General features: G+C 45.9%; 1 protein-coding gene across 8 annotated transcripts in view; it reads right to left on the bottom strand.

Moving 5' to 3' along the window:
* PRG4 (proteoglycan 4) overlaps positions 1-16962 on the bottom strand; it is a 422062-nt gene that overhangs the window by 70104 nt on the left and 334996 nt on the right. For all 8 annotated transcript variants that reach the window (XM_069641367.1, XM_069641368.1, XM_069641372.1 and 5 more), the window contains one exon: positions 12883-13039. In XM_069641367.1, coding sequence (XP_069497468.1) covers positions 12883-13039 — 157 coding nt within the window. The remainder of the gene's footprint in view (positions 1-12882; positions 13040-16962) is intronic.

Here is a 16962-nt window from a genome sequence, read left to right as displayed (position 1 = left end):
TTTGGTTTCCGTGGGCTGACTTCCTTAGGGCTCTTGTTTAGTTGTAGTTTGTGTGTGATGGGGAATTGTGCTTCCTGCTGTATCGTGATGAGCATTGTGTAAAGTGGGTGCTTATTCTGTTTCTCACCCTCTGGATTAGAGCTAATGGTACAGAGTTTCCTATTCCCTAGCTGTCTGCTGTTATTAGGTCTGTTGGGAATGGCTATAGTTTAGGGTCAGGGTCCTATTGATGAGTTGTCCTGGTGTTTGTCTTCGTCTTGCTATGTATTCCGTCTTTGGTCCTAATACTGCTGTCTCTCGGTTAGTCGTTTGGTATGTCCTGGAATCTTTCCTCCGTTTTTTTCTGTAAATTGCTTGGTGTAGATCAGGGTCTGTCTCTTCGTTCATCAATGTTTTAGTTGTGAGTGTACCCCTGGGGCCGGTCTTTCTAGTTATGACATGAAGAGCCAAGTTTTGAGTCATTTCCTGAATAGTAAGTGCTTTCTTGTGTTAGGTATGTGCTTTGGAAGGTCGTTCCAGGTTTTCAGCACTTGGTGAGAGAAGGAAGATCCTCCGAGTTTTCTTTTGTTGTAGGGTTTTGGTTGTGTACTGCTCTATGCGTGATGCACCTTGTTTTGAATTTTATTTGTTGTTTTATTGGTAGCCAATGTAGTGTTTTCAGTGCAGGCATGGTGTGTTCTCTTCGGGGTAGTTTGTGGTCGCCATGTTGCCGTGAGAGGAGGCACCTGTCTACTTCAAAAACAGCCCATCTAGCAGAGCGTGTCGGGGTGTGTACGAGTGTTCACAAGTGGCACTTAAGCATGCCAGCAAACAGAATAGTGCACACAGAGGGGTCAAGGACGAGTGACTTCTCTCTAATTTGCACGAGGATGTCTGCTTCATATGGGAATTGTTTGTAGCAGACCTTTATCTGCCATGGCAAGCTTTAACTTGGTAAGTCTACAATATTTTCCTCCCATCGCCGACTACAGAAGCCTTGTTTCTTGCTTCAACTGACATTGCGGAACTATTTTAACTTTTTTTTTCATTGGCAGTTTATGGTGGCGACAGTGCCTACGGGTTTCATTGAATCTTTCTGCCACCTGCCTGGATCCAACTGATTACTCAATCTCTGTACAGTGACTATTGGGGAAGGGTAGGCGACTCTTGCCCTTTAAGCTGTATTCGTGGGAATTGGGGGTCTGAGTATGGTGGCGTTACCAAGCAAAACACGCCCTCTTGTGAATTTGATTCATTCAATCCCTGATTCACTGACAATGGGAGAATCTGTTTCATATACACAGATCATGGCTGTCACTTTACCATCCCCTGATCTGAGATCTAGCCCAGGTCCTTTGAAATATCTTTGCTGTTTAAAGTGGGGGCAGGACAATGCCATAAAGGAGGTGCCTAGCATTATCCCTACAACTACCATCACTACATATGCCAAGGTCCTTCGGGCTGATAATATCAGCGGGAGTCGTATCTCAACCCAGGATATGTCCTTTAGGGGAACCAATGACCAACCTGTGCCCCCTAATAAACAGCTGTCCCAATCCCCTAATTTAGATGACTCTGTGATAATGGATGAATCTTTTCTTAAATTGTGCAAGAATATGGAAATTACACAGATGGCGAGATTGTCATCTCCTTCCCACATGATGGGCTCACCAGTGTCTAACCCCATGAGAGAGGTGGGGCCGGTGGATAAGGCCATGTAATCCCTGCCAAAAGCTCAGTTCTGGACACCTGCAAACCCTACTATTTGTAACAAGAATGGGATCGCGGGGATGGAGACTGGGTGGGGTCCACATCTATTTCTGCGCTACACCTGGTACTATAATCGATTCTTAGACTATATGGCAATATCAAGGAAATGATGGTTACTAATGGGATAAACTGGGTGTATTGGACTCATCTCTAAAACTATTGATGAGCAGGGCTCATGGGGCGGCTCTCGTTTGTGATACCACCCCCACGTCTTATAATGTGCAGAAGGTCGCAGACAATAAAACAAAATCTCCCCCCCCCCCCACTCCATGAGGACATGGGTTCAGAACCTAACATCCCAGAGTGTTGCTCCAATACTCCATCTGACTTGCTGGCCTGTGTCACACCACACGGTTGAGTGCTTCGCCACTACTTTTTGAAGCCAGCTTTCTCTCCAACAAGCAGGAAGAGGAGGATCTACAAAGCAGGGTACTGTCTGACATCCCTCTGACTGTTCCCCCGCCTAGGAACTCCAAGAAAAGTCATATGCCCAACAGAAAAAAGAAGAAATCAAAGAAATCAGCCGTCTACGAAGCATTCTTTGAGTAGCTCTTCTTTAAAATGTTTAAGACACCTCCTTTCAGATGATACCATTATTGATTTAAACACTCGGCCCTCTGCAGTAGGAGTACTCCAATGCTCTAATGATAGGATTAGTAGGAGTATATACGGCAGGGGGAGATCAAATTAGGGTGAAATCTACTGGTAGTATGAAAGTAATGAATCTGTCTCCTAAAATGTGTGATATGGGGACAAGTACATGTATTTTTCGTCTGTTAATTTGGGGAATGAGGGGATATTGAGCAGGGCTGAAGGGAATGTGATGCATGCTCCTGTGCCATTAAGATCAATTGCTTATATGCTATAGGGTAAACAATCCAAAATTACTAACTTTGTGTTCACATCTAAACATATGCCCTCTTGTGTTCAGCCAACTGCATCAGTTGTTTTCGGAGGGGAGGTCCCTGCGTTTGCTGGGGGGTGAGCATTCTATTGTGGATTTCACCGCGTCCACATTGACTTCGGCCGTCCTGACTATTACACATGATTTGAGGGTAACAACTCCTAAATCTGGTATTGTTGAACATACCATGAGAAATTCAGGGATGGGAGATGATTTTGGCCTCTCATGGGATGACTAGGTTAAATCACCTAAAGATTCTGGAGATTTTTCCGAAAATTCCTTCTTTGAGATCTCTAAATTCTGATGACATAGATTTAATTTCACTTCTTTAAATTAACAATAATCAGATGGTTTCATTTTTCAATTCACACATTGTTTCAGATTTTGGGTGGGAGCAACGTGTCATCTTTAAATCATTGGGTTACGATTTAAATTGCCACATCATATAATATGATGTGGCATTTATAACACACCAGTACTCAAGTGTTTCTATTATGTCACAGGAGGGAAGGTAAGGTATTCTTGTCCTTGCAGCTACCCAAGTTGATTACCATTAAGGGGGATGTTTTGCATAATAATTCTACTCCTATAGTGAACACCACAGGCATGGTGGCCATGTTAAAGGAGGGACAGGATTGGTCATGGCTGGAATCTGCCATGAAAACATTTGCTGCTCTAAAACAGGGTTTAAATCAGCCCTAAATCTATCCCAATAAAGATTCTATCCTGGAATGTCTGTGGTTTAAACACTCTTCTAAGGGCCATCAAACATTGTACCATATTGAAAATATCTAATATCATTTTCTTTCAGGAGACAATGTCCAGGGAATGTATTGACCTGATTGGCTATAAGGTACATAACCTTCAGGCTATTCAGGAGGAGGCAGGGTGTCCCGGAGGGGGTTTGGTGATTGCTATTGATGTCACTAAACTGGGAATCTACCATGTCTGTCTGAGTCAAAATAGGTGGGTCTACCCAACAAATCCTCTTTGCGAATATTTATTGTAACCCTGCCTCGGCCTCCCTGGACCATTTTCATTCCAGTTCACATGATCTTTTTGAATTATGGCTCTCTGAGGAAGGTGATCATTGTAGTGTTGTAGGGCGAGACTTTAATGCAAATTGTGCAGTGGGTTTTTTAGTTGAATTCCGATGAGTCTACCCCCTTGCCTTCGCAGGGTATAGTTTCTAGAGAGGTAAAATGGGGCTCCTTTATGACAGCTTGGGAATTCCAGCAGTTGCAGATCTCCTTTCCTGATATAGGCGAGCTCTTTACATGGCACAGAGGGTCAGTGTTCTCATGGTTGGATCATTTTTTTTGTTTACCCAAAGTTTCCCCAACTAATTGGGTATCTAAACATCTTTGATCCTAAATTGGGGCACCATCTAATTATTCATGTTAATTTAAATCATGATGTTAGGAAACACGAGACCGCTCTAGCCCTCTTTCCGGTGGTTGCGGATAGGAAGTGCCTACCTGCAGGTGGGACTTTAGATGCTGTCATAGGTTTATGAAAGTGATACTTGAGGGAACACATGGAGCAACAGGAACTGTGGAGAATGCGCCTCTTGAAGAGCTCATTATAGACTCGGTCAAAACTGTCTTGGGCGAAGGGCGTTCCTCCTCCAAGGCAACCTTTCTGCATACCTTTGATATGAGAATACGGGTCTCCAACTGAAGAAACGCAAAAAGCTAAAATCATTACAATCCCAAGGGCTATGTGGTGCTGAATATTCACATGAGGGATAATCGGCGGATTTTGAGATATTTTATAAAAGCTGATACCAGACATTGTTGGGCAGGGAATGCCCTCTAGGGGTGATTGTATCTCTGAACAGGTATGGGGTGATGTGTATACCTCCAAATACAAAGTACTGCATCATCTGGATGCAACAGATGGCCCTGTAGAGCCTGGGGCATGGCCCTGGGATCTGGATGATCTGGTGTGGGCTGTTGGTAAACTGGAACCCTCTAGAACCCCTGGTCTTGATGGTCTCCCTCCTTTTGTCATGAAAAAAGCTTCTGTATTATGCTCAAACATTCTGCATTCATACTTTGTTGAACTATTCAGTACTCATGTGCTACCTCCATCTTGGTTTGTGTCAACTGTTACTAACTATTTACAAAAAGGGTGATCCTTCTAACCCTGCCAACTATAGGCCGATATCCCCTATTGACGTAACGAGTAAGGTGTTTTCTTTGCTGCTTCTTAGAGATCTGGACCTTTCCATTCCCAGAGCTCTGTCCTGTCATCGTGCCAAATGGGTTTCTGGAAAGGTATGGAACGCAGTTAAATGCCACCATCCTGGCACACCTTCTCCACACTGTCAAGAAAAAAACAAGGGAGCAATATATACATGGCCTCATAGCACATGTTGCCAGCCTTCGATTGTGTTAATCGGCCTCTAATGTGGTCAAACCTCCCAGGTCCCTCGTAAGCTGGTACAGTTGATAACCCTTTTTCAACTCTATGATAAGGATTTGGTTAAACCGACAAGAGGCCCTAACCAGTTTTATTCCAGTTAAGATTGGTTTACATCAGGGATGTACTCTGGTGCCCACCCTCTTCCGTTTATATTTTCAGGACATTTAAGCTATGTTGGAGGGTTTGGGATACCTTCCCTGTTAGGCTTGGCCACTTGAGGCTTGACTGGTTGGCTTTTACAGATGACATTGTTCTCTTCGACAGAACCCCAGTTGGGCTTCAACGAAAGTTAAAACTTTTCTACTATTATGCGTTAATGAGCAATCTACAGGTCAACAGGGAGAAGTCCAAGATTGTGATTTTCACTGCAGCCAACACAATTAAGTCAATGAGATGGTCAATAGGAGATCAATTGGTGGAGGTGGTTGGGAGTGTGAGGTATTTGGGGTACAGCCTCACCAATATGACTTCCACAATGTGGAAGGATGCTTTAAGGGGGAGGGTGAATCCGCTCATATCTCATGTGAAGTTACTATACGGAAAGCTGTGCAAGTGTTCCGTGGAGCCAATACTGAAGTACTATCTTCTTAGGATAGAACCTATCCTATTGTATGGCGTCGCTTCCAGACATTACATTGAAAGGATATTGGGTTTGGCCACTTCGGTGTCCAATGCTGTGATGCACCATGAACTTGATTTAATCTCCCTAAAAACTAGATTTCAATGGCGCAATATGTTGAATTAAGGGAAATGTCTTTCTCCTCCTTTTAACTCTCTGTATGGGGATTATCTATCATGCTTAAAGATTCTTCAGTTTCCTCCTTGGCCGCCCTTAAAGTAAGAATGGATAACTTATTTGAATCCATTGGTTCTTCGAAAGATTAACTTATGTGCTCCCCATAGCTGGTTAAGCATAAACTTTTCAAAGAAGATTGGAGGCTCACCATTGAGGCACTTTCCTCGTATTCGACATACTCCGAATATATGGAGTGGAGTCCTGGAGTGATCACTTTCTCCTTTCCTCCCAGCTCACCCTCTCTACCCCTCAGGCCAAGCCACCTCCAGCACTGCCAGCCACCTTCTCGCTTATCCGACCCATGAACCGTGTGTCAGATGAGGCTTTTTCTGCCACTTTCTTACCCTCCCCTTTGGCTCACTCACACCCACACACAGCCCTTCCCAAGCTCCACTCTGCTATATCTGATACTGTTGATGTTCTTGCCCCTGTCATGAGGATCCGTTTGAAGCCCAAAGCCAAGTGAAACTCCTTGTCACCCTCAAACGCAAGGTCAGGTTGGCTGAGAGGAAATGGCGTGCTTCTGGTACATCCTCTAACAAACTGGCCTGCCGCCTGCTCCCAAGGCAATATCGGCTCTGTCCACACCAAGAAGGGAGCTCAAATCCAAGCCCGCGTCTCTGCGGCATCTAACAACTCGGCCAAACTCTTTAAAATCTGCAAGGAACTGGCCAATCCTGCTGCAGTGTCTACCTCTCCTGTCCCCTCCCAGGCCTTCTGCACAGCTCTGGCTTCTCATTTCATCTCTAAAATGCAGGACATCATGTCCTCTATCTCTTCCTCTCACCCTACCCCCTCTACTCCCTGCTCTTCCTCTGGCCACCTCTCCTCCCTCCTTCTCTGCCTTTCCCCTGTTCTCCCCAGATGAGGTTCCTAGACATGTCCGATCTATGAAAGTCTTGTCAAAACAGGTTCACCCCTGTTCCTCCAAAACCATCAAGGACCACATTGACACCCTGGTTCTCCTGCTCTGGCTGACTTCTGCAACCACTCCTTCGCCACTGGAGACTTCCCTTCCCCACTGAAGCACTCCCTTGTGCATCCTTCTCTTAAGGAACCCTCTGCCGACCCGTCCTGTGCAGCTAACTATCGCCCAATCTCCATCACTCCTTTCTTGGGCAAACTCCTGGAAAAGCTGGCCATCTCCCAGCTTAATCTTCACACTGAATCTGTTGGTTGTCTCCACGACCATTAGTCTGGCTTTAGAGCTGCCAGAAGCACAGAAACTGCTCTCCTGAACATCTGTGAAGACCTGCTCTCCAACCTCGATTCCAACACCCTCTGTGTCCTCATCTTACTTGATCTCTCTTCTGCCTTTGACATGGTGAACCATGCCATCCTGCTCAATCGTCTCTGTGATAACCTGGGTATCACCAATCAGGCCCTGGCTTGGCTGACTTCTTTCCTCTCTAATCGACCCTCCCAGGTCCAACTTGGGTTCTTCATCTCCTCTATCTCCATCTCTACCTGTGGTGTTCCCCAGGGGTCTAACCTCTCTCCCTGTTTGTTGAACCAATACCTGGCACTTGCCTACCACATTGCTGCTCTGCCCCAACTTTCAGTGCTATGCGGATGACACTCGGCTCATTTTCAGGCTCCCTTCAGCCACCTCTTCTCCTTTTGTCATCTCTGACTGTCTGTCTCCTATCCAGGAGTGGTGTGCCGTCATTGCTCTCTGCCTTAATGCCAGTATGACTGAGATTCTCCTCATCAGCACACCCGCTCCCTCCTTTCCTGTCTCTCTCTCTCTGGTCAGCCTCTCTTGGCCCTCTTCGTGCTTCCACCTGTGAGGCTAAAAACCTTGAGCTCATCTTCGACTCCACACTCTTCTTCACTCCACACATCTCTAAGAAATCACACTACCAGCTGCACCTCCTCAGAGGTATTCTGCCCTTCCTCTCCTTCCCCCAGAGGCTCACTGTCTCCAGAGCTCTGGTTCTCTCTAGGCTGGACTACACCAACAGCCTCTTTCTAAATCTGCCTGACTCTACTCTCCAACCTCTACAACTCATCCAGAACAGGACTGCAATACTTGTCCTTAGCCTTAAGCCCAGGGACCGTATCTCTCCAGGACTGAAATCTCTGCACTGGCTCCCAGTGGCTGCGAGGATTAAGTTCAAAACCCTCTGCATTGTTCACAAGGCCTTCTAGGCCTGGGGCCTCAATACCTTCAACTCTCTCTTCCTAAATATCTTCTCTCTGGAGCTCTTTGCTCATCCGCCTCCAAGTCCCTGAGGGTCAGTCGCTTCTCCAAGCGACGAGTTGGTGGTAGATCCCTTTCTTCAGCTGGGGCCTTCCTCTGGAACAGCTTCCCTGCCTCTCTGAAAATTGAGGAGAACCATCTCCAGTTCCGGAAGCACCTCAAGACCTTCCTCATTGCCTCTGCTTTCTCTCCGACTCTCCCCTGCTGAACTCCTGGCTGAAACTGAAATTGCACTGGTCACCTGGCTATCCTCTGCTCTCGGGCACAGGTCCCCTCCCCACCAGTTGCACACCTGCACTGCCCTCCTGGCAACCCTTGCACTCTGGGGCTGTTTCTGTATTCCACAGCCCCTACCAGCACTTGACACCTGATATCTGCACTTACCCTTCTATCTGCCACCAGCTGGTCGCACTTCTTATTTATTGTTCCTATTTATTGTTTCTATATATTTACTGTTATCCTATGTACTGCACTTCCCCTCTCCCTTCCCCCTCGCACTTTTCCCCTCCTCACCTTCCCCCTCCTCACCTTCCCTGCACTTGTGCGATTTCAAATTCACCTGGCCTAGTGAGATCGTTGTCTGTCTTCCCTCTGTTCCCCTCTATTGCCTTGTCGCGCCGTGAAACACTTGTGTATATGCGCGTTATAAATGCCATATCATATATCATATCATAAATGCCAGGTTCACAAGGAGGAAGTCACAGCTCTCATCCTATATCAAATGTTTCCCGTGCAACAAGATCTGCACCACTTATTTGCATTTTAGGCTGAATCAGTTCCACACCAAAGAAAGAACTGCAAAGTGGGTTTCTAATGGAATGGTGGAAAACTCCACTGAATGTCAATTTTGTGGCCATTCTGAAGTAGTGGAAACCCTTAAACACTGGATTGTAGATTGCTATGCTTTAGTTTCCTTAAGGTATAAGGCTTTTTCCAAAGACAAGGAAACTTTCAAATATGACTTTTCAAAGAATGTATTTGGTGTTGCCTTATGTGGGGTGAAAGTTTGTCTTTAGTTATTTCTTTGGGGTGGTTTATGGAGGATTATTCAGTCTTTTTATAGTATTGTGATTATTTACTGTTTTGTGTGTTTTAAATTGTTTAACAATAAAGAAAAATGTTAAAAAAATTCTATTACACCGAGGGCAATAGAGTGAACCACTTGCTGATGTACAAACTAAAAAAGGTACACTCCCGGAACAATGATCAGGTGCTGAGAAGCCTAGATGGAACCCTGCAGGTTACAAAGGAAGATGCATTGAAAACAATGATGGGATACCATCGAGACATTATGTAGGTAGAGTCCCCCAATTGTTGGTGTACTGCAATCGGACTACTTAGCCACTGTTACCAGCTTAAAATTCCCCCGACTTAATGGAATCCCATCAAAGATTCGATAACCCCATCTGAGTTGGAAACTGCCATAAAATACCTGAAGCACACCGCCCCGGGCCTAGATAGCTTCAAAGCCTTATTTTACAAAACATACTCAAACAAACTAGTTCCTCATATGATGGTGCTCTTTAACTCTTTTCAGTGCTCGGGCTGCCTCACCCCCACAATGGAAGAATCTCTCACTGTCCTTATCCCCAAACCAGGGAAGACCCCACAGACTGTGGCACTTACAGGCCTCTAGCACTCATGAATAATGATGTGAAAATCTTCTAAAAATGTTTAGCCCTCAGGTTCTTGGAGATATTGCAACATTTGGCAGAACCGGATCAGACCAGGTTTATTGCCGGCCAAACCACTCATGACAACATAAGGCGGGTCATGAACCATATTGAAAGTGCCTCTAGGACAGGCGCGGAACTGGGCATCATCTTCCTCGATGCACACAAGGCGTTTGACCTGGTGGACTGGGGCTACATTGGGAGGGTTCTCGCATACTACGGCGTTGGTCCCACTTCCAGAGTTAACTACCTGCGCCCCTCCACGTCGCTCCGAATGAATGGGGTGGTGTCACAGAAACTGGAAATCTGCCAGGGTTTGCGTCAGGGCTGGCCCCGTCCCCCCCTGATCTTTGCTCTTTCAATTGAGCCAATTGCCACTAAGGTTCGCGCTAACCAGCAAATCAAAGGGATACAGGTGGGAGGCAAAGCGCACACAATTTCACTCTTCGTGGAAAACGTGTTTCTCTCCCTCACACGTCGACCCTTCCCTTACTACCTTAATGAACAAAATCAGACTCTTTGGACTGGCCTCTTGGTTAAGAGTGAATTACGCTAAATCTAGCACCATTGGGGTGTCTATGTTGAAACAACATGCAGAGGAAATAACTAAAATGAGTCCTATACCATGGGGCAAGTCTAGTATGACTTATTTGGCTGTCCAAATTCAAAACAATACCACGTGGATTTATCAACGCAACTTCCCGTGGGTATTTAAAACCTTGTTGGGAGTCCTAGATCGCTGGCACATACAGGAGGTCTCGTGGTTTGGCAGGATTACTGCCCTCAAAATGAACCTTGCCCCTAGACTCTGTTATCACTGTTTCGGCTTACCAGTTTGGATTCCGAACGCAGAGCTGGGAAAGTTACAGAATGTGATCATGGCATTCGTATGGGATAAGAAAACCCCTGTATTTCCAGGAGAGTGATGCTCAAGGGTGTTAAAAGCAGAGGTCTCAGTATCCCTGACGTTTTTAGGTATACTCTCGCTGGCAAACTATCTCAAATGTTCCCCTGGCAAGCACTAGAGGACCCTCTTAAGTGGCAACAAATTGAAGAGGCCTGGGCTCCGGCCCCTCTATCCCTCCTGGCCCACTTGAAGACTGGCCACAGGCTACTGGTGCTGAGCCACTCACATCCACCATTCACTATTGAAGAAGGGTGGCATGTAAATGGAGCATTAGAGCCGTTCTGGGCCCTCTCATCCAGTCTGGAGCAACCCTGATATCCTCCCTGGGTGCGATCTACTCAGATTCCGTAGATGACGGGAGAGAGGCCGAACTTTTCACTCAGGATTTTTATGTAAATTGAACCCACTATCCTTCTGGGAATGCAAGGCCGAATTCCAGGTCCCAGAGGAGGAGTGCTTTAGATAGGCCCAACTCAGACATTGAAAGCCACGCGAACACCTGGGGGCAGGGAACTCACTGATCTAGAGCACACCTTAACAATGACTGCACCCAGGGCAAGGTATCAGCCCTGTTCAAACTACTTGATAGATTGACCCTACAATCAGGGAGGGCTATATGAAAAAATGGGAGGGGGACCTAGGGAGAGAGCTAGGAGCAGATGAATGGAGCCGATGAATGGAGCCGAATCTGGGTAAGCACCTTTGGCAGTTCCAGATCTGTGACAAATAGGGAGAGGGCAACAAAGGTGTGCTATAGATGGTATGTCACCCCGAAAGCATTTCACAAAAGCAAACCCTCTCTCTCCCCAGCATGCTGGAGGGGCTGCTCGGATGTGGTCTCCCTCTTTCACTTAGTCTGGGCCTGCAGGAAATCCTCCCAATTTTGGAAGGAAGTGCTGGTGCAAATTAAAAATATCATTGGAACAACCATTCTCTGGGAGCCTCGGGTGATCCTATTGGGGAATATGGGAAATGGAGTGTACCATATAACAGGCCGCCCGGCAAAACTAATTTCTCATCTTTTTGACAGCGGCAACAATCACAATACCCGCCTATGGAATAATCCTTAGGGGCCCATGCTTACGATGTGGTGGGTCAGATCCTGGGACACAGCTGTAGCAGAACAAATCACTGCGATGAGACTGGGCCGACTACGCAAATTCCAGGGTATATGAACTCCCTTCCTGGACTACGCAGGGCAGTTCCCTGGAGTTGTTGTAAACCACCTGCCCCCTGTTGTTTCTCCAATCATTGACCTGCTTGTTTATTGGGACTGTTTTGCAAGGACTAATTTGCCTGTGCCTATCGCACTGTACATTGTTACCCCTATGCACTCTGCAACTATAACCAGACTGTGCTGATGTTTGATACTCTTCTGTAGCGATGTGGACAGCATCTATATGCTTTGTGGCTGTTTTTCATGATGACTTTTCCTTCATTAAAAAGATATTCTCACTCTCTGCCCCACCTTATCACCTCCGGAATCCACTCATTCTAGTTTATCACCCCTTCCAATGGAATACCCTCCCCACTATCTTCAAATCAAGACCTTAACTAAGACTGATTAAGACATGACCAAAGACTAATTTGCTAATCACAGAACGGGTTCCTCACATCCTTGTACTGAACCCTGGCCGTGCATAGCCCATGCCTACCGTGAGTATCCCACATCCAGGCTCCCAATGTATATCTGTACTTTAATAAGCTGAAATGTACTAGTTCCCTTTCCATAATCTCTGTATGTCTGTCTCTAGCCTACATCCCTGGCCTGTCTGCCTCCATGCTATTTTCCTCTGGTTCAGTCCCATTCACACATTCATCTGCCTATTGCAGAGGCATCCTACCTAGAGTTGCCTTTGTGTTCTGTATCGCCTCCCATGTACATTATTTCTGATTGAAATAACATTCCTCTTTTCAAGAAATAGTGGCGTCCACCTCAGGTAGTTTATTGGTAACTCATGCCTATTATGTGTACCACACCTCTGCTAGCTTATCACTACTGCCTTTATTTTATATTGCTTTGAACTTTCCACCTACACTCACTGTTGGCTCACTTCCAATGTGTACCTCTCACCTCATTCCTCTGAGGAGCGCCACATTACCAATCGTTCAACACGGACTCTGCTACCAATATATCTTTAGGGCCTGTTTGAGTATATGGCTTTATGTTACACTCTCCACTACAACTTTAAAACAAACCAATGCAAGCCCAAGGAAACATACCAGATTTGAAGAAGTATACAGACTCGAGCCGCCTCTTGTGTGGTGCCACGGACAGGACAGCAGTCGTTCTGCCACTTAGGCCACCAAAACCCCTGGAGATGAGTTTGGGGTAGCCTTGATCCATCGCGTCATTAGTAAAGCGCCAGTAAGAAGAGTCCTGAGAAGGGAAAATATCTGTTAGTTAGGATCTTCTTTGGCAAATGCTTACGGGGTAGCAACAAGGGTGTTGTCTTTTGACACTCTCCCTGTTCCGTCAATTAAATTCACCCACTTCTCTTGACTTCAGATTTTCCATCCTTGCTCCATGCCCCAATAGTTCTGCAAACTACCTCCTGTGTTGTAAACTTTTCTGGGATAAGTGAGGGCCTCAGCGATAAGGGACATGTTGCTTTAAAACTGTTTGTTTTGTCGTTCACAGTTGGGTGGCTGCCTTTTTACCCCCGCCAAAACTATATATTTCTGAAGATTGAGACAATCGCCATTGGCTGCTGCTTTGGCTGAAGAAATCTAAGCTGTAGCCTAGCTCTGAGACCTCAGCCAATATCATGCTATGACGTACAACTTGGTGTCCCTGCTGCACTAGCAAGTGATGTGTGGGATGTGCTTTAAAATGTCCCCTTAGGCCACATTGTACCCTGGGGGCACACCAGAGCTGAAACTTAAAATGCTCATGCAAATGAAGTTAGAATAGAAATCCAACACTAGTAGAGATATTCAGTGTCGGACTGTGACAAGAAATAGGCCCGGTCACCCAAAAAAAAGTGGCCCACCCCTCGCCTCAAAAAAGTGGCCCACCCCTCGCTTCATGACCCCTGATGATATCACCGGAAGTGATGTCCTTTGACCCCCACCCCAAAGTGACATCCCGGGAAGCGATGAAACACGACCTTTCACCCCTTAACAAAACAGGACGTGGCGTCAAATAGCATTGTTCCCAAGTACACTAAATTACTGTGAATCCAAGCAGACGTCCAAGGCCAAATGATATGTTATTGTATAGCACTTACGCTTAAGCTATTTTTTTTATAGAACAAATATGCATACAATATTACCCAACCTGTGTTGGTACTCATTTATCGACCTAAGAAGGATGAAAGGCTTTCTGAAAAAAAAAAATAGAAAAGATATTTCTTTTCTTCAGTTTTGTATTCTTCCAAACCGGCCCAGGCATGGCCAGAAACCAGCCCCCAATCACCAGGGTTGAGTGTCCAATCCGACCCTGGAGATATTAAAAAGGAGTTTGGGAGCCACTCTACTGAGAACGTACCCTAGGTCAAATTCCCTGCTGTATTGAATTTCTCCCACTCAGGAGGGTCTACAACCACGTTTCAACTGGATTACTGTGCCAATAAGCCACAAGGTGGCGGGCCAATACCACCCCAGGCATTACCTCGGGGCGGTATTGGCCCGCCACCGAGTGGCTTATTGCCATTAGTACCCCGGCCCGTTAGACCGGGGTACTAATTGCTTTTTCTTCTGTTCCGAAACATGTTTCGGAACAGAAGAAAAAAATAAAAAAACGGCAAAAAAAATGGAAAGCGTAGTCCGTTTTCCCTTTCCATGGCGGCCATCGGGAGCGGACGCGCTGGGAACAGAAGTGTTCCCAGCGCGTTCGCTTCCAAGACCAGAAGAAAAAAGGTAAGTGGGGTCGGGAGGGGATGGGGAGGAAGAAAAAAAAATGTACCGCGGTCTACGGCGGGGGACGATGGAAGCCTCCAGCCGTGTGGAGGCTTGGAGCGGGGATGGCCCCACTTAGAGTGTCCACACGGCTGGAGGTTTCCATCGTCCCCCGCCGGAGACTGTGGGATAAAAGGTAAGTGGGTTGGGGAGGGAGGAGGGAGGAAAGGCTGGGGAAAAAAAAATCTTACCTGCGTCCCTGCGGGGGACGAAGGAAGCCTCCAGCCATGGGGAGGCTCGGAGCGGGGATTGCCCCGTTTCGAGCCTCCTCATTGGCTGAGGGGCTGCCACGCCCCTCGCCGGGAACAGAGTAGCCGGCGCGCACGGCATGGACGGGAATACCGTGTGGTATGGCTCGCAAATGAGCCAATCACCACACAGTATTCCTGTTCAGCCGCGCGTGCCGGGTACTAATGTCAAATGATCGTAAGAAAAGACCTACTGAGAAATGATTGAATTGTTTTTGATCTAATTAAAAAAAAATGACGGGGGACGCCCACCTCATTCCACAGCCTAGTTCACTCTACCTTAACCTATCCCCTTACCCTACCCCGCATCTATTTTAAATAAAAATGAACAAAACGCCCTAACAAATTCCACCACAAAAAATGTGGTCATTTCTCATTAGGTATTGTTTGTATTCGATGATTTCTGCAGATACCATTTCTGTTTTAGCGCACTTCACCCTTCACAAAGGAGAAATACCCATTTACATATCAGTGTGGTCCCACCCACAAAAGGCAGTCAAGTACCGAAATGCTAGGCAATTCTCCTCTGAACAAGAGTACTATCAGCAACCCGAGACATGTATTTTGGCCTCGTTGGGCCTCCTCACTGAGGTGAAGCTGAGCCTAAGGCACAGTGACTAAGGGGCCCACATCTCGATTACCCGTGGTTATTTAGGGTGAAACCCTAAGTTTTGCAAATAAACAGGAGTGGGGGAGCCCCTCAACTGAGAAGGAACATGGGTCAAATACGTGGTTGTAGACCCTGCTGAGTGGGAAGAAATTCAATAGAACGAAAGAGAAATGTGCAGTCCTTTCTCCCTAAACATTCTAGGAGGGAATACTTTACTATTCTAACTCCAATCCTTTACGTTTTGGAAAAGTGTTTTTCTTTTGGAGCCCAGAGGGTCAGTGCCATAAAGTGCCCCAGGGGAACTTTGGAGCGACACTGCATCCCTATTTGTGGGTGTAGTGTCTTTCAATGCAGACCGCCCATGTCCAAATGTCTCAGTCTTTCTGCCAAGTGGTATTACACAGCCTCCAGTGCAACAAACAAGGTGTGTCCGGAAGATCAGCACCTTCCACTTTACTTGAATGAAAGCACAGCACAAACAACCTCCCATAGATGACCTTCAGGAGACAGTAGTGATGAGCCTGTTCCACTGCTCCATTATGAATATAAAGGACCATGTGCCATCCATTATAAACTCTCATTCTGTTGCCACATGAAATTTCACTCCAAATTTGCTTCTCTCACTCTGCATTAGGGTAAGGCATTTATTTGTACAATGATTAGCCCCGCCGGCTCCTCCTTCCGTTGCTGCTCTCTGCATACTTTTCTATTTGGAACCTGGAACATGGGGTGCTCAAATGCTCCAGGTTCCATGAGAATGTTACTCATCTCCCTTGCTTACACTATGTACAAACATTTTTTTTACAAGAGAATTGTAATTCTATAACTTGGATAATGATATTTTGGAATAACTAAAACATGACTACTGAAATACTTGAAACATACCTTAATTGCTTCATAGCACAATGTGACTAAGTTGGGAACGTCCAATGTTAGAGACAGTTTGAATAAGTAGGAACATTACACTGTTCAAGACAGCTTCAATTTAGGAAACTTAAAGCCGAGTCTGGACGTTGTTTGTGCTTAATTTACATATTCACTCACATAGTTGGTTTACAACTCTCTCTTCTAGGCCTGTTTTCTATGCATCGTTTTTCTGAACTGGTGTGTGTATTCTTTATCTTCATTGCATTAACTCTTGGCCAGGTTTTTGCTTTTGCTTAACCTATTCATGTTCCACACCCTTCCATCTGATGTTTTGACTGCCCCATGCAGTACCTTTATTAGTTTAATGGATTGAGACCAACTCAAACCTTGTTTTTGCCCTCTAGGAGGTAGCTCACCATGTACCCAAAAACTTACATGGAAATACCCTTCCTTTACTACTTTGCTCCTATCGAATACCTCCTTGTTTATTTCTTGCCTTGTCTTAATGCTTTCCACCACATCTTCTAACTGTACTTTACTAAAATATGCTCTAACCATCCATGTTGGACATATTCTTTTATTAGGCTGTCTACCTTTAAGTATCTCAAATGGACATACTTGTTTAGTTGAATGTGGTGTAAATCTGCATGCTACCACTGCATCATATACTGATTTCCT

The sequence above is a fragment of the Ambystoma mexicanum genome, chromosome 1q (assembly GCF_040938575.1).
Source record: "Ambystoma mexicanum isolate Mex_15411 chromosome 1q, UKY_AmexF1_1, whole genome shotgun sequence".
NCBI classification, from domain to species: domain Eukaryota; kingdom Metazoa; phylum Chordata; class Amphibia; order Caudata; family Ambystomatidae; genus Ambystoma; species Ambystoma mexicanum.
The sequence above is the reverse complement of the archived record's forward strand: the minus strand, read 5'-3'. Positions and strand labels throughout refer to the sequence as shown.